Source organism: Mauremys reevesii, linkage group 1, assembly GCF_016161935.1.
Source record: "Mauremys reevesii isolate NIE-2019 linkage group 1, ASM1616193v1, whole genome shotgun sequence".
Taxonomy (NCBI): Eukaryota; Metazoa; Chordata; order Testudines; family Geoemydidae; genus Mauremys; species Mauremys reevesii.
The window spans coordinates 250,535,673-250,550,765 of NC_052623.1; the positions used below are offsets into that span (position 1 = coordinate 250,535,673).

At 44.3% G+C, this 15,093-nt stretch overlaps 1 protein-coding gene across 5 annotated transcripts in view; it reads right to left on the reverse strand.

Moving 5' to 3' along the window:
* Positions 1 to 11,034: 11,034 nt before the first annotated feature.
* Positions 11,035 to 15,093, reverse strand: part of WNT5B (Wnt family member 5B) — a 97,519-nt gene continuing 93,460 nt past the window's right edge. For all 5 annotated transcript variants that reach the window (XM_039546858.1, XM_039546889.1, XM_039546868.1 and 2 more), the window contains exon 5: positions 11,035 to 12,566. In XM_039546858.1, coding sequence (XP_039402792.1) covers positions 12,108 to 12,566 — 459 coding nt within the window. In that variant the 3' untranslated portion in view covers positions 11,035 to 12,107. The remainder of the gene's footprint in view (positions 12,567 to 15,093) is intronic.

Below are 15,093 nucleotides of genomic sequence, written 5' to 3' on the forward strand. Positions count from 1 at the left end.
TGATGGAGGGGGTGGTTGGAGAAATTTCCTTGGAGGTTCTCCATGGGTCTTCCCATGGTGGAATGTATCATCAGTAGCTTCCCAGTAGATGGCGTGATGAAGATGGCTGAGATGTAGCCAGTGTAGAGAAGCCATAAAATATTGGCATATAAAAGAATTGCTGGGTGCCATAAGGTGGTGCCACTGATCATATATATTATATTGTCATTAAATTTATAATAGTTGTGTGTGTGATTGTCATTAGGAGGCTCATCAGTTGTGTAGATGTAAGCAAGCACAGCTCAGGACTTGCATTGTGCTGTGCTATTCCATCCAGTGTGTGTGATCGTGTGTGTATTGTTTGTGTGTGTGGGATGGTGGCTAGGATGTGGTCACTCATGCATTGTAGTTTGCTGTGCATTTTGTGGTTCTTCAGATGGAAATCAGTGTGGTGGAAAGGAGATGGCTGGGAGGAGATAGCTGGGAGTGCTAGGATAGGGAGTCCCATAGGAGTCCACATATCCAGTGAGAGTTCCAATGAGAGAGATGATGCCAGAGATGATGGTAAGATGATTGGGATCTTAGGTAGGGGATCTAAGGGGATATAGGTTGTAGGGTATGTCCTGGTCGAGTGTGTTGGTGTAGATTGTGTCCTGAGTAGATGGTGCAGTTGTGAGTAGTTTCTGTGTAGTTTCTCAGTGGAGCTGAGGGAGGGGAGAGGGATGTGTTGTTTGAAATTTTGTATTCCTTTTTTGTCTCAGACCTGTTCCAGAGTCAGCTGACATGACCTTTATCAGCCTCTTTTTATCAGCCTCTTTGATTATAATGTCAGGATGGTTTCTGAGGCTGTGGATGCATGCATGTCTGCAGCATTTAGGTTGTGAGGCAAGCGGCTTGTTGTTTTTGCACAATTTTCTCATTGTGCATATAGTAGTCCATTCAAATGTATAGGTCCAGGAGGAGAGTTGGACCTCAGGAGGAGTCCATGTGGTGTTCTTGTGGGTGTGTGTGTGTGGTGTTCTGTGTATCAGTGCGCTGTTCAGTGATGTGAGTCGGAGGCAGAAGAGTAGAGAGGTTCAGCATGTTGGTGGGGATCATGTCAGTGGGGTGTTGGTGGCAGAAGAGAGGCAGGCAGGAGAGAGTTCCTTCTTCTGCTCTGAGTGTGGCTGGATGGACTGCGATGGTTGCTATTGCTGGGGGGGGATATTGGGGGGTGGGTGCCCCATGTGGCAGTGGCCCATGTGGCAGTACAGTCCTTTTTTTCCTTTTCCTTTTTTTTGAAGTGGGTAATGAAGTGTAATGTAGATGTCTTATTTATTTTAGTGAAGTCCGTTTTGTGAAGTCTGAGAGTTTGAGAGAGTCTCTCTAGTTTTTTGTTTTTTTTTGATGTTTTCCTGTTTATGTATGCTGATCAGGTTCAGTTTCTTAGTTTAGATAGATAGATAGATAATCTCTCACTGTGGTGGTGTGTGTAGCATAGATTTTTTTTTTTTTTTAGTTTATCCATATGATGTGATGTTGTTCATTTTTGAAAGGAAAGGAAGATGATATATGTGTGTGTTTTTGTTTTTTTCATGAGGTTGATGGATTTCCACTCCATACGGCTAAATGCAGTGCCTTGCATGGTGTCAAGTATCAGAGGGGTAGCCGTGTTAGTCTGGTTCTGTAGAAGCAGCAAAGAATCCTGTGGCACCTTATAGACTAACAGATGTCTATAGTCTATAAAATTTAAGAAGCAACTACTACATGGAAGTAGTTAAAAATAGAGGTACAAGAATGGTTCAAGGTCTCAAATACCTGCCTTACCATGAAAAATTTTAAATCAATTTATATAGTAGAACTGGTCAGAAAAAATTCTTTAAAAAATTTTTCATTGGCACAGGCCTGGCCACTGCTTCCCGCAGCTCCCATTGGCTGGGAACGGCGAACCGTGGCCAGTGGGAGCTGCCGGCGGCTGTACAAATGTAAACAAACTCTGGCGTCCTGCCAGCAGATTACACTGATGGGCTGCAGGTTGCTCACCACTGATCTAAATCCTCTATGAAACGGAATTAGCCTTCTCTGCCCAACTCTACTATTTAGTTATCAAAGAGAAGGTTAAGAGGTGACTTTATCACAGGCTGTAAGTACCTACACAAGAAGTTTTCTGATGGTAGTGAGGCTCTTTAATCTAACAAAGGCATAAGAAGATCCAGTGGCTGAAAGTTGAAACTGAAAAATGGAAATCAGAAGCACATTTTTAATAGTGTGGGTAATTAACTGATGGAACAATTTACCAAGAGATTTGTAGTGGATTCCCCATGACTTGACATCTTTAAATTAAGATTGGATGCCTTTCTATAATATATGCGCTAAACCAAAAAATTATGGGCTAGATGGAGGAATTATTGGATAAAACTCAGGGGAGTAAAAAATAAGGAACAGGACTTGGACTGATTTTTAAAAGAACAAAATATGTCTATCTTAATTAAATAACATTTTAAGAAAAGAAATGATAACTGTCTACAAGTTTTACTAAGGAAGGAGAGGAATTATTAACAGCAATGGAATTAAAATACGCAAAGAAAAAATATGTATTAGCCAGCTAGTCCACAAAAACTGGCGCTAAAAGTATGGGGAGTTAGTGCAGGGCATTTGTTCCTTCTTGGAACCTATTCAGAATTGTTTTCTTAGAAGGGTTCTTGGTGTTCCAGGTTATTTACCTATTTGTACTGAGGTGACAACTTACTACAATTTGTACTTAAGCAAATTCTGTATCCTAGAGGCAAATAATGTTGTTTTTCTTTTTAAAAACTGTATTGGAGTTAATATAATGCTGGATACCAGACTTCCAAAAATGTTCATTTGCTGGAGGAGAAAATTAATAGTTCTAATTGTCTAAGAATGGTGAGATTAAAGTCATCCTTCCATATCTCACATTCTTGGGTCTATGGGCAAAACTGCCATTTGTCCTTATGTGGCAATGCCATACCCCATCCCAGTCATGATTCTGTGCTTAGTTAGGGAGAGAAAGCAGGTTCTGCAAAGATTCTGCTGCTTCCTTCCTGCAAGGAAGAGGGAAGAGAAAGGACAGAAGGGTTGGGGATTGGGGAATGCCCTGTCAAAGACTTCAGTAATTTACTTCCTCCCGGGATCAGTTCCTTTCTGAGTCATAATTCCTCCCCAGAGCCGCTTCTAGGGTGGCACATAGTTATGCTGCCCTTAAACAAGGCGAGAAGTTAGGTCATAATCTAGACTTTATTGAGTTGATGAGACTATGAAAGAGCCAGTCAATTGTTTCTTTGCTGGATTAAAAACTGCAGTGTTTTTCTCTGGATGCTGCTGTGAGCACAGATCCAAGATTTGCTGTTGAAGATGGAGAAATGGAAGTCTGGCTCTACATTAAACAGAAACACTAACGGTTCATTTAACATACAAGCCCAGTCTAAAAAAGAAAATAATTTTACATTCATGCCCCACCCTGAGTGTATTGTATTGTAACATACTAATATGTATGTATACCACTGCTCCCTATTGGTGGGATGAAGAACTACTCATCTGTGTGTCATAAGCTATATAAAGTAAATAGCTAATGGAGATTCTCCTGTAGTTCAGGTACTAGGGGCCTGTGTAGTTTGTGTGAAGCATAATGACAGTTGTGATTGTCCTAGGTGGCTATGGATTCATTACTATATTATTCTAATTGTGCCTCTCATCCTGGTCATAAGCAGGGGTGCTGGAACAATTTGTATAGTGGGGGTGCTGAGAGCCACTGAATCAAACTTTAAATCCTGTCTATAATGGAAACCATTTAAAGCCAGGGGGTGCAGCAGCACCCCAGCACTCCTAGTTCCAGCACCTATGGTCATAAGCAAAAGTCCTGCCCTGTGCCCTTGATATCATCAGAAGATAATGTTGCTGTGCTTATAGCCTAGAGAATTTTGCCTCTTGTTGCTGCTGCTTCACATCAAAGGAAGTCTGCAGGTGATCATTCACCATACCCCTCAACTTCAGCACATCCAGATGAGGGAGTACTCCGAGAAACTAGTGCTTCAATTGAACATGAGGACTATCCATTTCTAAGTATTGTCACAGATGGGTTGTATGGCAGGCTGATGTCTGCAGAAGGCCATGCCTGTTGAATGTAAAAACAACCAAACAATATGGCCCCATCCCTGGGGCATTTCTTTCTCTGTACAATCGAGACTCTTCCAGAGATCTGGTGGCAAAGTCCAAACAAAAAGACAGAAAGTCTTGTAATAAAGTACAAAACAAACAAAATGGTCCCATCCTCAAATATCTTCCTCCCAGGCACTCCTGGTAAGATTCCAAACTCTCCCCAGAGATCTGGTGGCTAAAGTAAATAATAAACACCTAGAATTTATTTGCAAGAAGAAGAGAAAGCCACTGCAGAATCTCCCTACCCAGCCTCTCCTACTATCAGGCAAGAGGCTGTCCCCTTCTCAGCATGTCTTCCTGTAGAGCCCTACAAATCCCAGAAGCCCCAGGGACAGGGGGATCTGTATTTCCCAGATTCTATTTTGTTGAGAGAAGATGGAAACATTGACTTCCCAAACTTCAAGTGTTCTGGACAGACTCAGCAGGCTGGGTTTTCTCCCAGAAACTACTTCCTCCCCAAACCATTTTTTCTCTCTCAGTGCTTGTGTCTTTTGACCCACACATTTGTCTTTGAGCAAGCCCTTTGGAATGAGGTAATATAGATCTTAAGGAGCCAGTGTACCCCATGACAGTACACAATTTACAGCCCTACCTGTCCCTCTTATGGCTGTCCAGTGTTGGGGAAGGAGGGGAGAAGTAGCTGTCTTCTACTTCCCACAGAGAAAGAGAAACTGTTCCTGTTGTTGGTTCTCCTTCCTCTGTTCTAGGAGGTGCCAGTGTGCCTTTCACACCCTCTCATGCTCTCCTGATGAGAGTGGTAGATCTCCTGTGTCATCTGAAAAGGGAGAGGGAGAAGCGGGATGGCAACAGCTATACCTTTATCCCCTGCAGGAAGAAGTCTGGCAAAACGCAGATATGACAATAAAGCTTTACGGTGATCTTCATATTTGTTATATTTTTAATTATTTTTATCCTTGGGTATAAAAGGACATGCTTGTGATCTGTTTTTCCTGGTGCATATTCTGGTGGCTGTAAGCATTTTGTTTTGTTCATCATTTGATGAGATGGGGATGGTGGTTGCGGTCCAGTGGATATGGCACATGAATTGTAATCTGGGATCCTATTTTCACCTCTGTCATTGACTCACAGTGACCTTGGGAAAGTCAGTATTCAAACCTCTGGTTTCCGGAAATTTAAGTTTACAAAATCCAATACTTACCCCACTGAGCCATCTCTTCCAATCCTGCCTGAGGTAGAATATGTCAGATCAAATCATGTATATAACATTTCCCTTTGCAACTTACAATGCAATGGAACTTTATTTCTTACAGAGTCTTCAATATAATCTGTATCCTAAAATGCAGTTAAATAAAAGCAGAGTGAGAAAATGTGTGTAATTATACACAGCTGTGTGTAGATACCATTGGGACAGCCCCTTTAGAGATTAAGCTAGACACCTGCCCTCTACCAGATGGAAGATATCAGACTTCCTCCAAATGGAGACCTGAGGTTTCTTTGGGATGCTGTGTGTACACCGGCAGATGATGGCAGTTGGCAATGCTGTCTCTATTTCTTTGGCCACAGGTTACAGATTGGTCCCACAGCGTGCACATTCTTCACAATAGTTTAGGGATGGAAAGGGCAGAATATCTTATGCATTTGAACTACAAGCAAAATTTAGGCAATCGGGTATTTGGCTCAGAAACCAGACTAACATCTTTAATCTTACAGGCTACCATGAGCTATTTAATTACCATGAATGATCAAATGATTACTTTCACATTTCATTGAGAAAACAGCATCTCCCACTAACACCAGGCTGGCGTAGGGCATTTGTTAAATACAGACTCAGAGGAAAGAGTGCTTCTTGATGAATCCCCAACACAACCTTAGTGTTTCTTTGATGTCCCTCATCTAGGTAGCAATCTAGCCTGCCTCTGTGCTGTTTTGTTAGAGCTATGAGTGTTATGGCACAATGCCATATAGCTACAATAATTAATAATAGTAAATATTCGTTATTAGCATTCTTAATTCATACATCTCAAAGTGCTTTACAAGGGAAGGCAAGTATCATTACTCTCGTTTTATATATGAGGAGACTGAGGTACAAAGATGCAAAGTGACTTGTCTAAGGCCTGGTCTACACTACGCGTTTAAACCGGTTTTAGGAGCATAAAACCGATTTAACGCTGCACCCGTCCACACCAAGAGGCCCTTTATATCGATATAAAGGGCTCTTTAAACCGGTTTCTGTACTCCTCCCTAACGAGAGGAGTAGCGCTAGTATCGGAATTGCCATATCGGATTAGGGTTAGTGTGGCCGCAAATCGACGGTATTGGCCTCCGGGAGCTATCCCACAGTGCACCATTGACCGCTCTGGACCGCAATCTGAACTCGGATGCAGTGGTCAGGTAGACAGGAAAAGCCCCGCGAACTTTTGAATATTTCCTGTTTGCCCAGCGTGGAGCTCCGATCAGCACGGGTGGCGATGCAGTCCGAAATCAAAATAAAAAAAGAGCTCCAGCATGGACCGTGCGGATGTGATCACAGTAAGGGCAGGCAAATCCGTTCTATCAGCGCTCCGTTATAGAAGACGAAATTCAGAATCATTTTTAAAAATTCTCCAGACAGATGCCATAGCAGGGACTCAGCGCACTGCAGCGTGACAAGCGTAACAGAAAGCCAAAGAATCAAATGGACACTCATGGACTGGAGGACTCAAGCTATCCCACAGTTCCTGCAGGATGCTCCCACCTCCCCCCTATGGGTGGCTGATGATGCAATATGACTGGTATCCGTCCTCATCATCATGAGCTTTTTGGCACGTGGTGCAGTGCAAAAGGACTGGTAACCATGCCGACTAGCATCTGTCAGGTCCCCCAATGTCATGTGCACCTAATTTTTCATGGTAGATGGTGCAGTATGGTTGATAACCGTCTTCATCATAGCAACAGGGGGCTGAGCTTCATCAGCCCCCACCCTTCATGTGTAAAGAAAAGATTCAATTGCCCCTGGACTAGCAGCAGGATGCTGGGCTCCTCTCCTCCACACTCCTTAATGTCCTGTCTGGACTATCATAGCAGCTGGAGGCTGCCTTTCACTCATTTATCACTAACAAGTCACTGTGTCTTATTCCTGCATTCTTTATTACTTCATCACACAAGTGGGGGGACACTGCTATGGTAGCCCAGGAAGGCTGTGGGAAGAACGGAATCAACAGGTGGGGTTGTTGCAGGAGCACCCCCTGTGAATAGCATACAGCTCATCATTCCTGCAGGATCTGACACAGAGCAGCTGTGCTCTCTGGTTCTTGATACAGTGGTTCTCTAGTACACTTGCCCATATTCTAGGCAGGACTGATTCTGTTTTTTGATACCATAAAGGAGGGATTGACTCAGGGAGTCATTCCCAATTTTGGCTTTTGCGCCCCTGGCTAAGAGCAGCCAGGGGCACTTATGACAGCAACAGATGGCGCAGTGCAAAAGGACTGGTAACCATGATCATCTTTTTACCAATTTATGGATTGGTAGATGGTACAGTATGGTTGGTAACCATCTCTGCTGTCATGCAAAAGCAAAAGCATGCTGCTGTGTAGCGCTGCTGAATCGCCTCTGTCAGCGGCATCTAGCACACATACGGTGACAGTCACAAAAGGCAAAACAGGCTCCATGATTGCCATGCTATGGCATCTGCCAGGGCAATCCAGGGAAAAAAGCCGCGAAATGCTTGTCTGCCGTTGCTTTCCCAGAGGAAGGAGTGACTGACGACATTTACCCAGAACCACCTGCGACAATGATTTTTGCCCCATCAGGCACTGGGATCTCAACCCGGAAATTGCAAGGGGCGGGGGAGGCTGTGGGAACTATGGGATAGCTAGGGAATAGCTACCCACAGTGCAATGCTCCAGAAATCGACGCTAGCCTCGGACCGCGGACGCACACCACCGAATTAATGTGCTTAGTGTGGCCGCGCGCACTCGATTTTATAAAATCTGTTTTACAAAACCGGTTTATGCAAATTCGGAATAGTCCCGTAGTGTAGCCGTACCTTAAGGTCAGTGGCAGTGCTGGAAATAGAACCCAGGTCTTAACTCCCCATCCTGTGCCTCTGGATAACACTGTCTATCTAGCAACGTGCAAATTAAAATCCACTACTTTCTCCCTCATTGGCAAGGGGTAGTTCCTCTTTGGTTTTCATCTGCTGCTTGCCTTTCCTTGGCTTTGCACACATCAAGCCAATCTAAATCTGCTCTGATTTACATTCTTATTACTATCGCAAGGAGGTTATTTTGTGTGAGGGTGCCACATAAATTGTCCTTTAGCTAGAAATGGGCTGAACCAAACTTCTGGATCAAAACCCCCCAGACTTTGGGAAAGCTCCAAGCCAGATCATTTGAAAAAAATCCAGGGAAAATTCTCTGAAAAACTGGAGGATGGCGATTTTTATTAGAATCCTTGTGAACGTTAGGTTATTTTTAATATAATTCTTAATGATCAAGGCCTCCAAATAACTGGGGTACAGAGAAGCTTCCAAATGTTTGGATACTTCTCTGAGCCTATAGAACAGGGTGGGCAAACTATGGCCCGTGGGCTGAATTCGGCCCACTGCCGTTTTAAGCCAGCCCTCAAGCTCCTGCCATGGAGTGGGGTCTGGGGCTTGCCCCGCTTCGGTGCTGGGACGCAAGGTCAGGGGCTGCTCCATGCGGCTCCTGGAAGCCTCATGACCCTCCTCCTGTGCTCCAGCTGGAGAGCAGGGTCAGGGGCTGCTCCACATGGCTCCTGGAAGCAGAGGCATGGCCCCCCTCCAGCTCCTACACGCTCCAATGGCCCTGCTCCAGTGGCCCCCTCCGGCGTTCCAGTGAGAGCTGCAGGGGCAGTGCCTGCGGACGGGGCAGCATGCGGAGCCACCTGGCTGCACCTCAGCGTAGGAGCTGGAGAAGGGACATGCTGCTGCTTCTGGGAGCCGCTTGAGGTAAGTGCCGCCCGGAGCCTGCACCCCTGAGCCTCTCCCCACACCCCAATCCCCTGCCCCAGCCCTGATCCCCCTCCCACCCTCCAAACCCCTCAATCCCAGCCCAGAGCACCCTCCTACACCCCAAACTGCTCAGCCCCACCCCGGAGCCCACAGCCCCAGCTGAAGCCCTCCCCCACACGCCCCAGCCTGGAGCCCCCTCCCACACCCTGAATGCCTAATTGCTGGCCCCACTCTGGAGCCCACACCCCCAACCAGAGCCCTCACCCCCTTCCGCACCCCAACCCCAATTTTGTGAGCATTTGTGGCCCTCCATACAATTTCTATTCCCAGATGTGGCCCTTGGGCCAAAAAGTTTGCCCACCCCTGCTATAGAAGAAACCCTTCAATAAGCCTCATACAACTCCCTCCATCAACAGGCTCCCCCTACTGGCTGTTGTCTTCATGAGGGAGGAAACTCAGTCATTTGCTACTCTCCTGATACCTTAAGGAGAGGATGGCAAGTCTATATCCTTTCTGGCATAGTCATGGAACGTTTCCCACACTCTAGTTGGAGAAGGGGGTTGTGGGGCACCTCACGCCATATCTCTCCAACAGAAGGCCTCCAACTTCTTCCCTGTTTATTTCTTTAAAGTTGGAGAGGCTTGACATTTCCCTTCTCCCTTGGGTCCCCACTGTGTCATCACTTCCACTTGCAATGATTTACACCCACAAAATGTACTGTGGTGCAGTGCTGGAATATGTGTTAAGATTCCCTTACATGAATGGTCTTGAATGTAAAAGCCAAGTGAAAAGACTTTGAATTACTGGATATATTAGCAATGCCAGGGGGGTGTCACAAGTATGTAACACCTTTAAGCACTGATGCAGTGAGGATGGGACAGAACAGAGGGGTGAGCTTAGAGGGAGGAAAAAATCTTTTTAGATATATCCAATGTGCAATGAGTTTTATTACTGAACAGGAAATGTATAGTATCCCCAGATTGGATCGCTCACATATTTGAACTGTTCTTGGGCTCAGGCTAGTTCCCATTAAGGTTTAATTGGAGTTGGGTCAGGCCACTGTATTCACATTTTTCCATGCATGGAAAATTATTTCTGTTACTTTGAATTACTATACCATTGGCTTTGGCTTTTATATAATAAAATAAATTCAGGCCACCTTTTGTATTCCAAGAAATTGCTCTCTTCAATGCCAACAAATATATTGACTGTTGAATAAGAAACAAAAATTGGATTACAAAAATAAAAAGTGGACACATCCATAAAAATAGGCAAACAAATCACTAAGCATAATTTTTCTTTCTTGTGGGTTTCTGGACTCTTCCAATACTTTAAATATGAAATATGCTTTTGCAGGATTCTCTGATAGTTGAAATAGTGGGTTCTGTAAAAGTTGCCATGTTTAATCAGAAATAGAAGTCGTAAAGATTTAAAAATCTAGTTTTCTGGACTATGGATCTTGTCCATTTATTGGAATTTTTTGTTCATTTGAAATTTGTCAATAAAAAACTTGGAATGTCAGTAAAAAAATGGGAAGTATATTAGTAAATGTTTACATTTTGAGGTTTGCTTCTCTGATTCCTCTATCCCTACAAATGAACTCTGAAGATGCCATGAAAGGCAGGAAATGTCCTGTGCTAGGATCAGCATATGTTCCATCCATATTTTACTAACTGAATTCTGTTATAATTGCGAGAAAGTTAAGAGAGATTAGTAGATTTTGCTAATGGGCCTCTGTTCAAGCACCTTTTCATTATTCTCCATTATCACCACAAGAGGGTGCAGACTGGACCTCACTCCTTGAAAATCTAGCCCACATTCTGGTGACAAAGTCATCTTTGGTAGAGCTCCAATGACTGCAGTGGGTTTACACCAGAGAAGAGTTTGGCACCCTGGGCTCTGAAATAAATAACAAAACAGAATAAAACAAAACACACACATACACAAGCAAGAGAGAGAGAAAGAAACCTCAGTGAGGGGTATTTAATGGTAAAGAAAAACTGTACATCTGAGGTGAGGAGGATTAAAAAGAGCTGAGCAAGGTGACCATTCGTGTCCACGTCGAAGAGGAGAAATGGCAACAATGGTAAGGACTGAGGTGCAGTGTTCATCCAGTCCCCTGCATGCATGTATGGCTCTCTCACACACTCCACTGACATACACATGGAGTATATTTCTTTCCCAAAGAGCCCAATAGGGCCAGGAGACAGGTAGCAGCTCCTCATCCGCAAAGACAAAGTGGGTTACAGTGGAGGGAAAAAGGATCTCCTTGACAGACCACCCTAGACAGGGCTTTGGCAGACTTTTCTCATTGCCTTTGAGGTACAGAAGAGCTAGATGCTAGTTTCTTTTAAACTCTCAGGATACAGTAGTTCTTCCCAATTGAAGATCACACCTTTCTCCCTCACTTGGAACAGGTGGTCCCCCCACCACTGTGCAGGAGTGCCTGCTCTGTCCTCATTCCAAACACTCTACACGATACCTTGTATTTTAATCCATATTCTTCAGCACGAGACCTGGGTGACTTTCCCTCTTGTTTGACAAAGCACCAGCACTTCCTTTATGGGGAGCAGAAAATGGGTCCAAGTCCTCTTGTTTTGTTTGTCCAAAGGGCTTGGGGGCCTGGAACATGAATAACTAAGACTCTCACATGTCTGATTGTGACTCCAGATGTCCAACACCATGTAAACTTTTGAGTTTTAAACCACGAGATAGCAAAGGGAACCCACTTTTCTCTTCCACGTCTCTGACCATGAATCAATCCCCTGCTTCTGGAGTGAGGTGACTATGGGGGGAAGTTCCTTTTGAGCAACTCTTTGGTTCCCTTCACTCTGGATTATAACATCCAGGGGGAGAAGGGTCGGAGGGCAAATTCCCCCTTTGCTCCACAGCTGAATAAAGGGAGTGGCAAACTGTCCAGTCCGATGGGGAAATTTCAAAACCAAAATGTCTCTTAAATAAGCTTCTTTAATTATTATCATCTATTTATTTATACAAATATAAAATATATTTATATAGATTTATATAATATAGATTTGTTGCTTTGGTGGCTCTTTCATTTACAGACATACTGGTCGACAATCTCTGTGCACTTTTTACACTTCACAAAGCAGCACCAGTGGAACTTGCAGTGACAGCGCTCCACCTGGATGCTCTTGAATTGGTCATAGCCCCGGCCACAGCACATCAGCTCACAGCCATCCATGCCCTCTGAGGTCTTGTTACATAGCCGGCCCTGAGTGCCCAGTGAGCCAGTGGTCTCATTGCGCAGGCAATAGTCAGGGCTGGGGTCAATGTAGACCAGGTCCTCCTGCGTAGGTGAGTTGAAGCGGTTGTTTACCAGCTCCAGCTTGCCCTTGCGACTGATCCTCATAGCAGCTGCACTGTCATACTTCTCCTTCAGCAGGTCACCCACCTTGCGGAAGTCTGCCAGCTGCAACCAGCAGGTCTTGAGGCTGCAGGAACCTGAGACGCCATGGCACTTGCAAGCCACATCTGCCAGCTTGTATACAGCCTGCAGGGAGAGCAGATGGAATCAGACAAGAGCTGCATTAACCTTTCTAGCACTGGGAACTGGCATAATTGCGCTGAGTTCCTCTTCCTTGCATACTTGCCCTAACCATCCCCCCAGCTCTCTCTTTCCCCAGAACAGACACAATCCTCCTTAGTCCTTTGGCATTGCCATCCTCAGTACAACTGACCCCTAACACTTCCACTTCTGTCCACAGTCCACATAGATGTGGGCCTGCCAGCCACTTTATCTTTCCTAGCTCTTGACCTGAGGGCTGAGTCAAGCACAGGAAACAGCAATGGGAGAGAGTCCTACTATTGGAAATGCTCCCCAGTCTTCTGGACTAATGTACTACATCCACCTCCCCTCAAATTCCATAGAAGCAATCAATGCAACAAAACACCTGGGAACTTGTCAATTTCCTATAGGAAGAACAGGTAAACGATGCTATAGTTCTAGCATTATATCCATATCCTCTTGAAATAAATCCATGTACACAGGCTCTTTCCCTCTAACCCCATTCAAGAGCTTTGTTCACTCTAAATAAAGTTTCTGAAGGAGTCACTCTCTGTCAAAGAGGAACAGCTGGGATGGTAATAATGGTGTGAAAAATTAACAGATTCACACCAAGCGTGTATAAACAAGGCATTCGCTCTCCAAGGACAATTCATGTTTCTTCAATGTATCACTATTCTGTGTACTGAGAATAATAACAGCATAGGTTTTACAGATTCAAGTGCAACTTTTGCACCACCTTGTGTCAAGTTATTCCTCTACACCAAAATAATCCCTCAGGGCTTGTCTACACAACGGGGACTACAGTGGCATAGCCAAACTCAACCATAGTATAGACGCAGCATACAGTAACAGAAGGGTTTTTTCTGTCACTAGATAATCCACTTCCCTGACTAGGTCAACAGAAGCATTCTTCATTGGGAGTAAGGTTGGCATAGCTACAGCATGAATTTTTCATACCTCTGAGCAATGTAGATATATCAATCTAAATTTTAAGTGTTGACCAGGCTTCAGTTTCCTCATCTAGTGTCACAGTATGGCTGGTCTAAATTTTAAACATTTAAAAAGCAACCACTAATTTTCAGAGCTTCATTTAGGAGTGCTCAATTTGAGCTACTTTGAGCCTGATTTTCAGATATCAATGGGTGATATATGTCTGAAAATCCAGCTCAAAGTATTTCAAGTTGGACCTCCAAAATTAATTATTGCCTTTGAAAAATTTAGCCCTGTGTGCATTAATCTCTTAAAAGCATGTGTGGAGATGATGTGAGGGAGAAGAGTCATGATTCCTCTTACCCTAATAAGGAGAGAGACAGACATTAAAAAACCACAAGAATAGAAAAACTCATAATCAGTGGGGAAAAAACTTAACAGGTTGGGTTTGTTCATTACACTGAACAGAACTCTGTAAGTGAAACCAATCTCTCAACTAGTTTAGAGATTCCATAGTATTGCTACTAAGACTACTAGTGAGCAGGTGTATAAAGGGTGCCTAATATGGCTGACAGCTAGTAGAGATTCTGCTTTAGCTCAAGTGGTAAATCCCTTAGGGCCCAGTCCAACTCTCAGGGTACGTCTACACTACCCGCCGGATCAGCGGGTAGCGATCGATCTATCAGGGATCGCTTTATCGTGTATAGTTTATACGCGATAAATCGATCCCTGATCGCTCTCCCGTCGACTGCTGAACTCCAGCAGTGCGAGAGGCGGAAGCAAAGTCGACAGGGGAGCAGTGGCCATCGATCCAGTGCCACGAGGACACCAAGTAAGTGATTTTAATTTGATCTAAGATATGTCGACTTCAACTAAGCTATTCTCGTAGCTGAAGTTGCGTATCTTAGATTGATTCCCCCACTCCCCACCCCAGTGTAGACCAGGCCTCAGAGAAGACAATGCTCTGAGCCCTTAGAGAGGAGGGGCTTTAGTTCCATTCCTCTGTGTGTGATTTACTGGTAATTGCCCTTCATAGTGTAACATAACAGCTAAAGATCTGAAGCCTCTGGACTTGCCGTGGATTGGACTATAACTGTGCAACACCAACCACATAGCTACCTAAGGATCTCTGTACTGTACAAGACTGAACTACACTTGAATTTTCAGAGCACCAGACACTTCCTAGATCCTAACTGACTTGCCTGCCTGCTTGTTATATATTTGTGTTAGCACTTCTTGGTTATTGTTGGGTTAAATCCCAAATTACTCATGCCTCTGTTGCCCTTGCATATGTTTTTATAAAGTAGTTTGTTTCTTCCTAATCCTTGGCTTTGTTCCTTTAGGAAAACATTGCAACTTGATCCCCCTCAGTTAATGTCATGGGACCTTCAGCGTTTACTCTGACTTGGGTTTAAATGGCTGATTCTCAAAACATCTGGGTAATGATTATGCTGTGGAATGTGTATGCTACCAGTACTCACAAGCCCCTAAGGAGAAGTAAGCCTGGTCCCACTTTGCTTAGATACATACACAGTCCCCCATCCATTAACTGTGGGAGTCACCACTGTATTAGTCCGAAAAT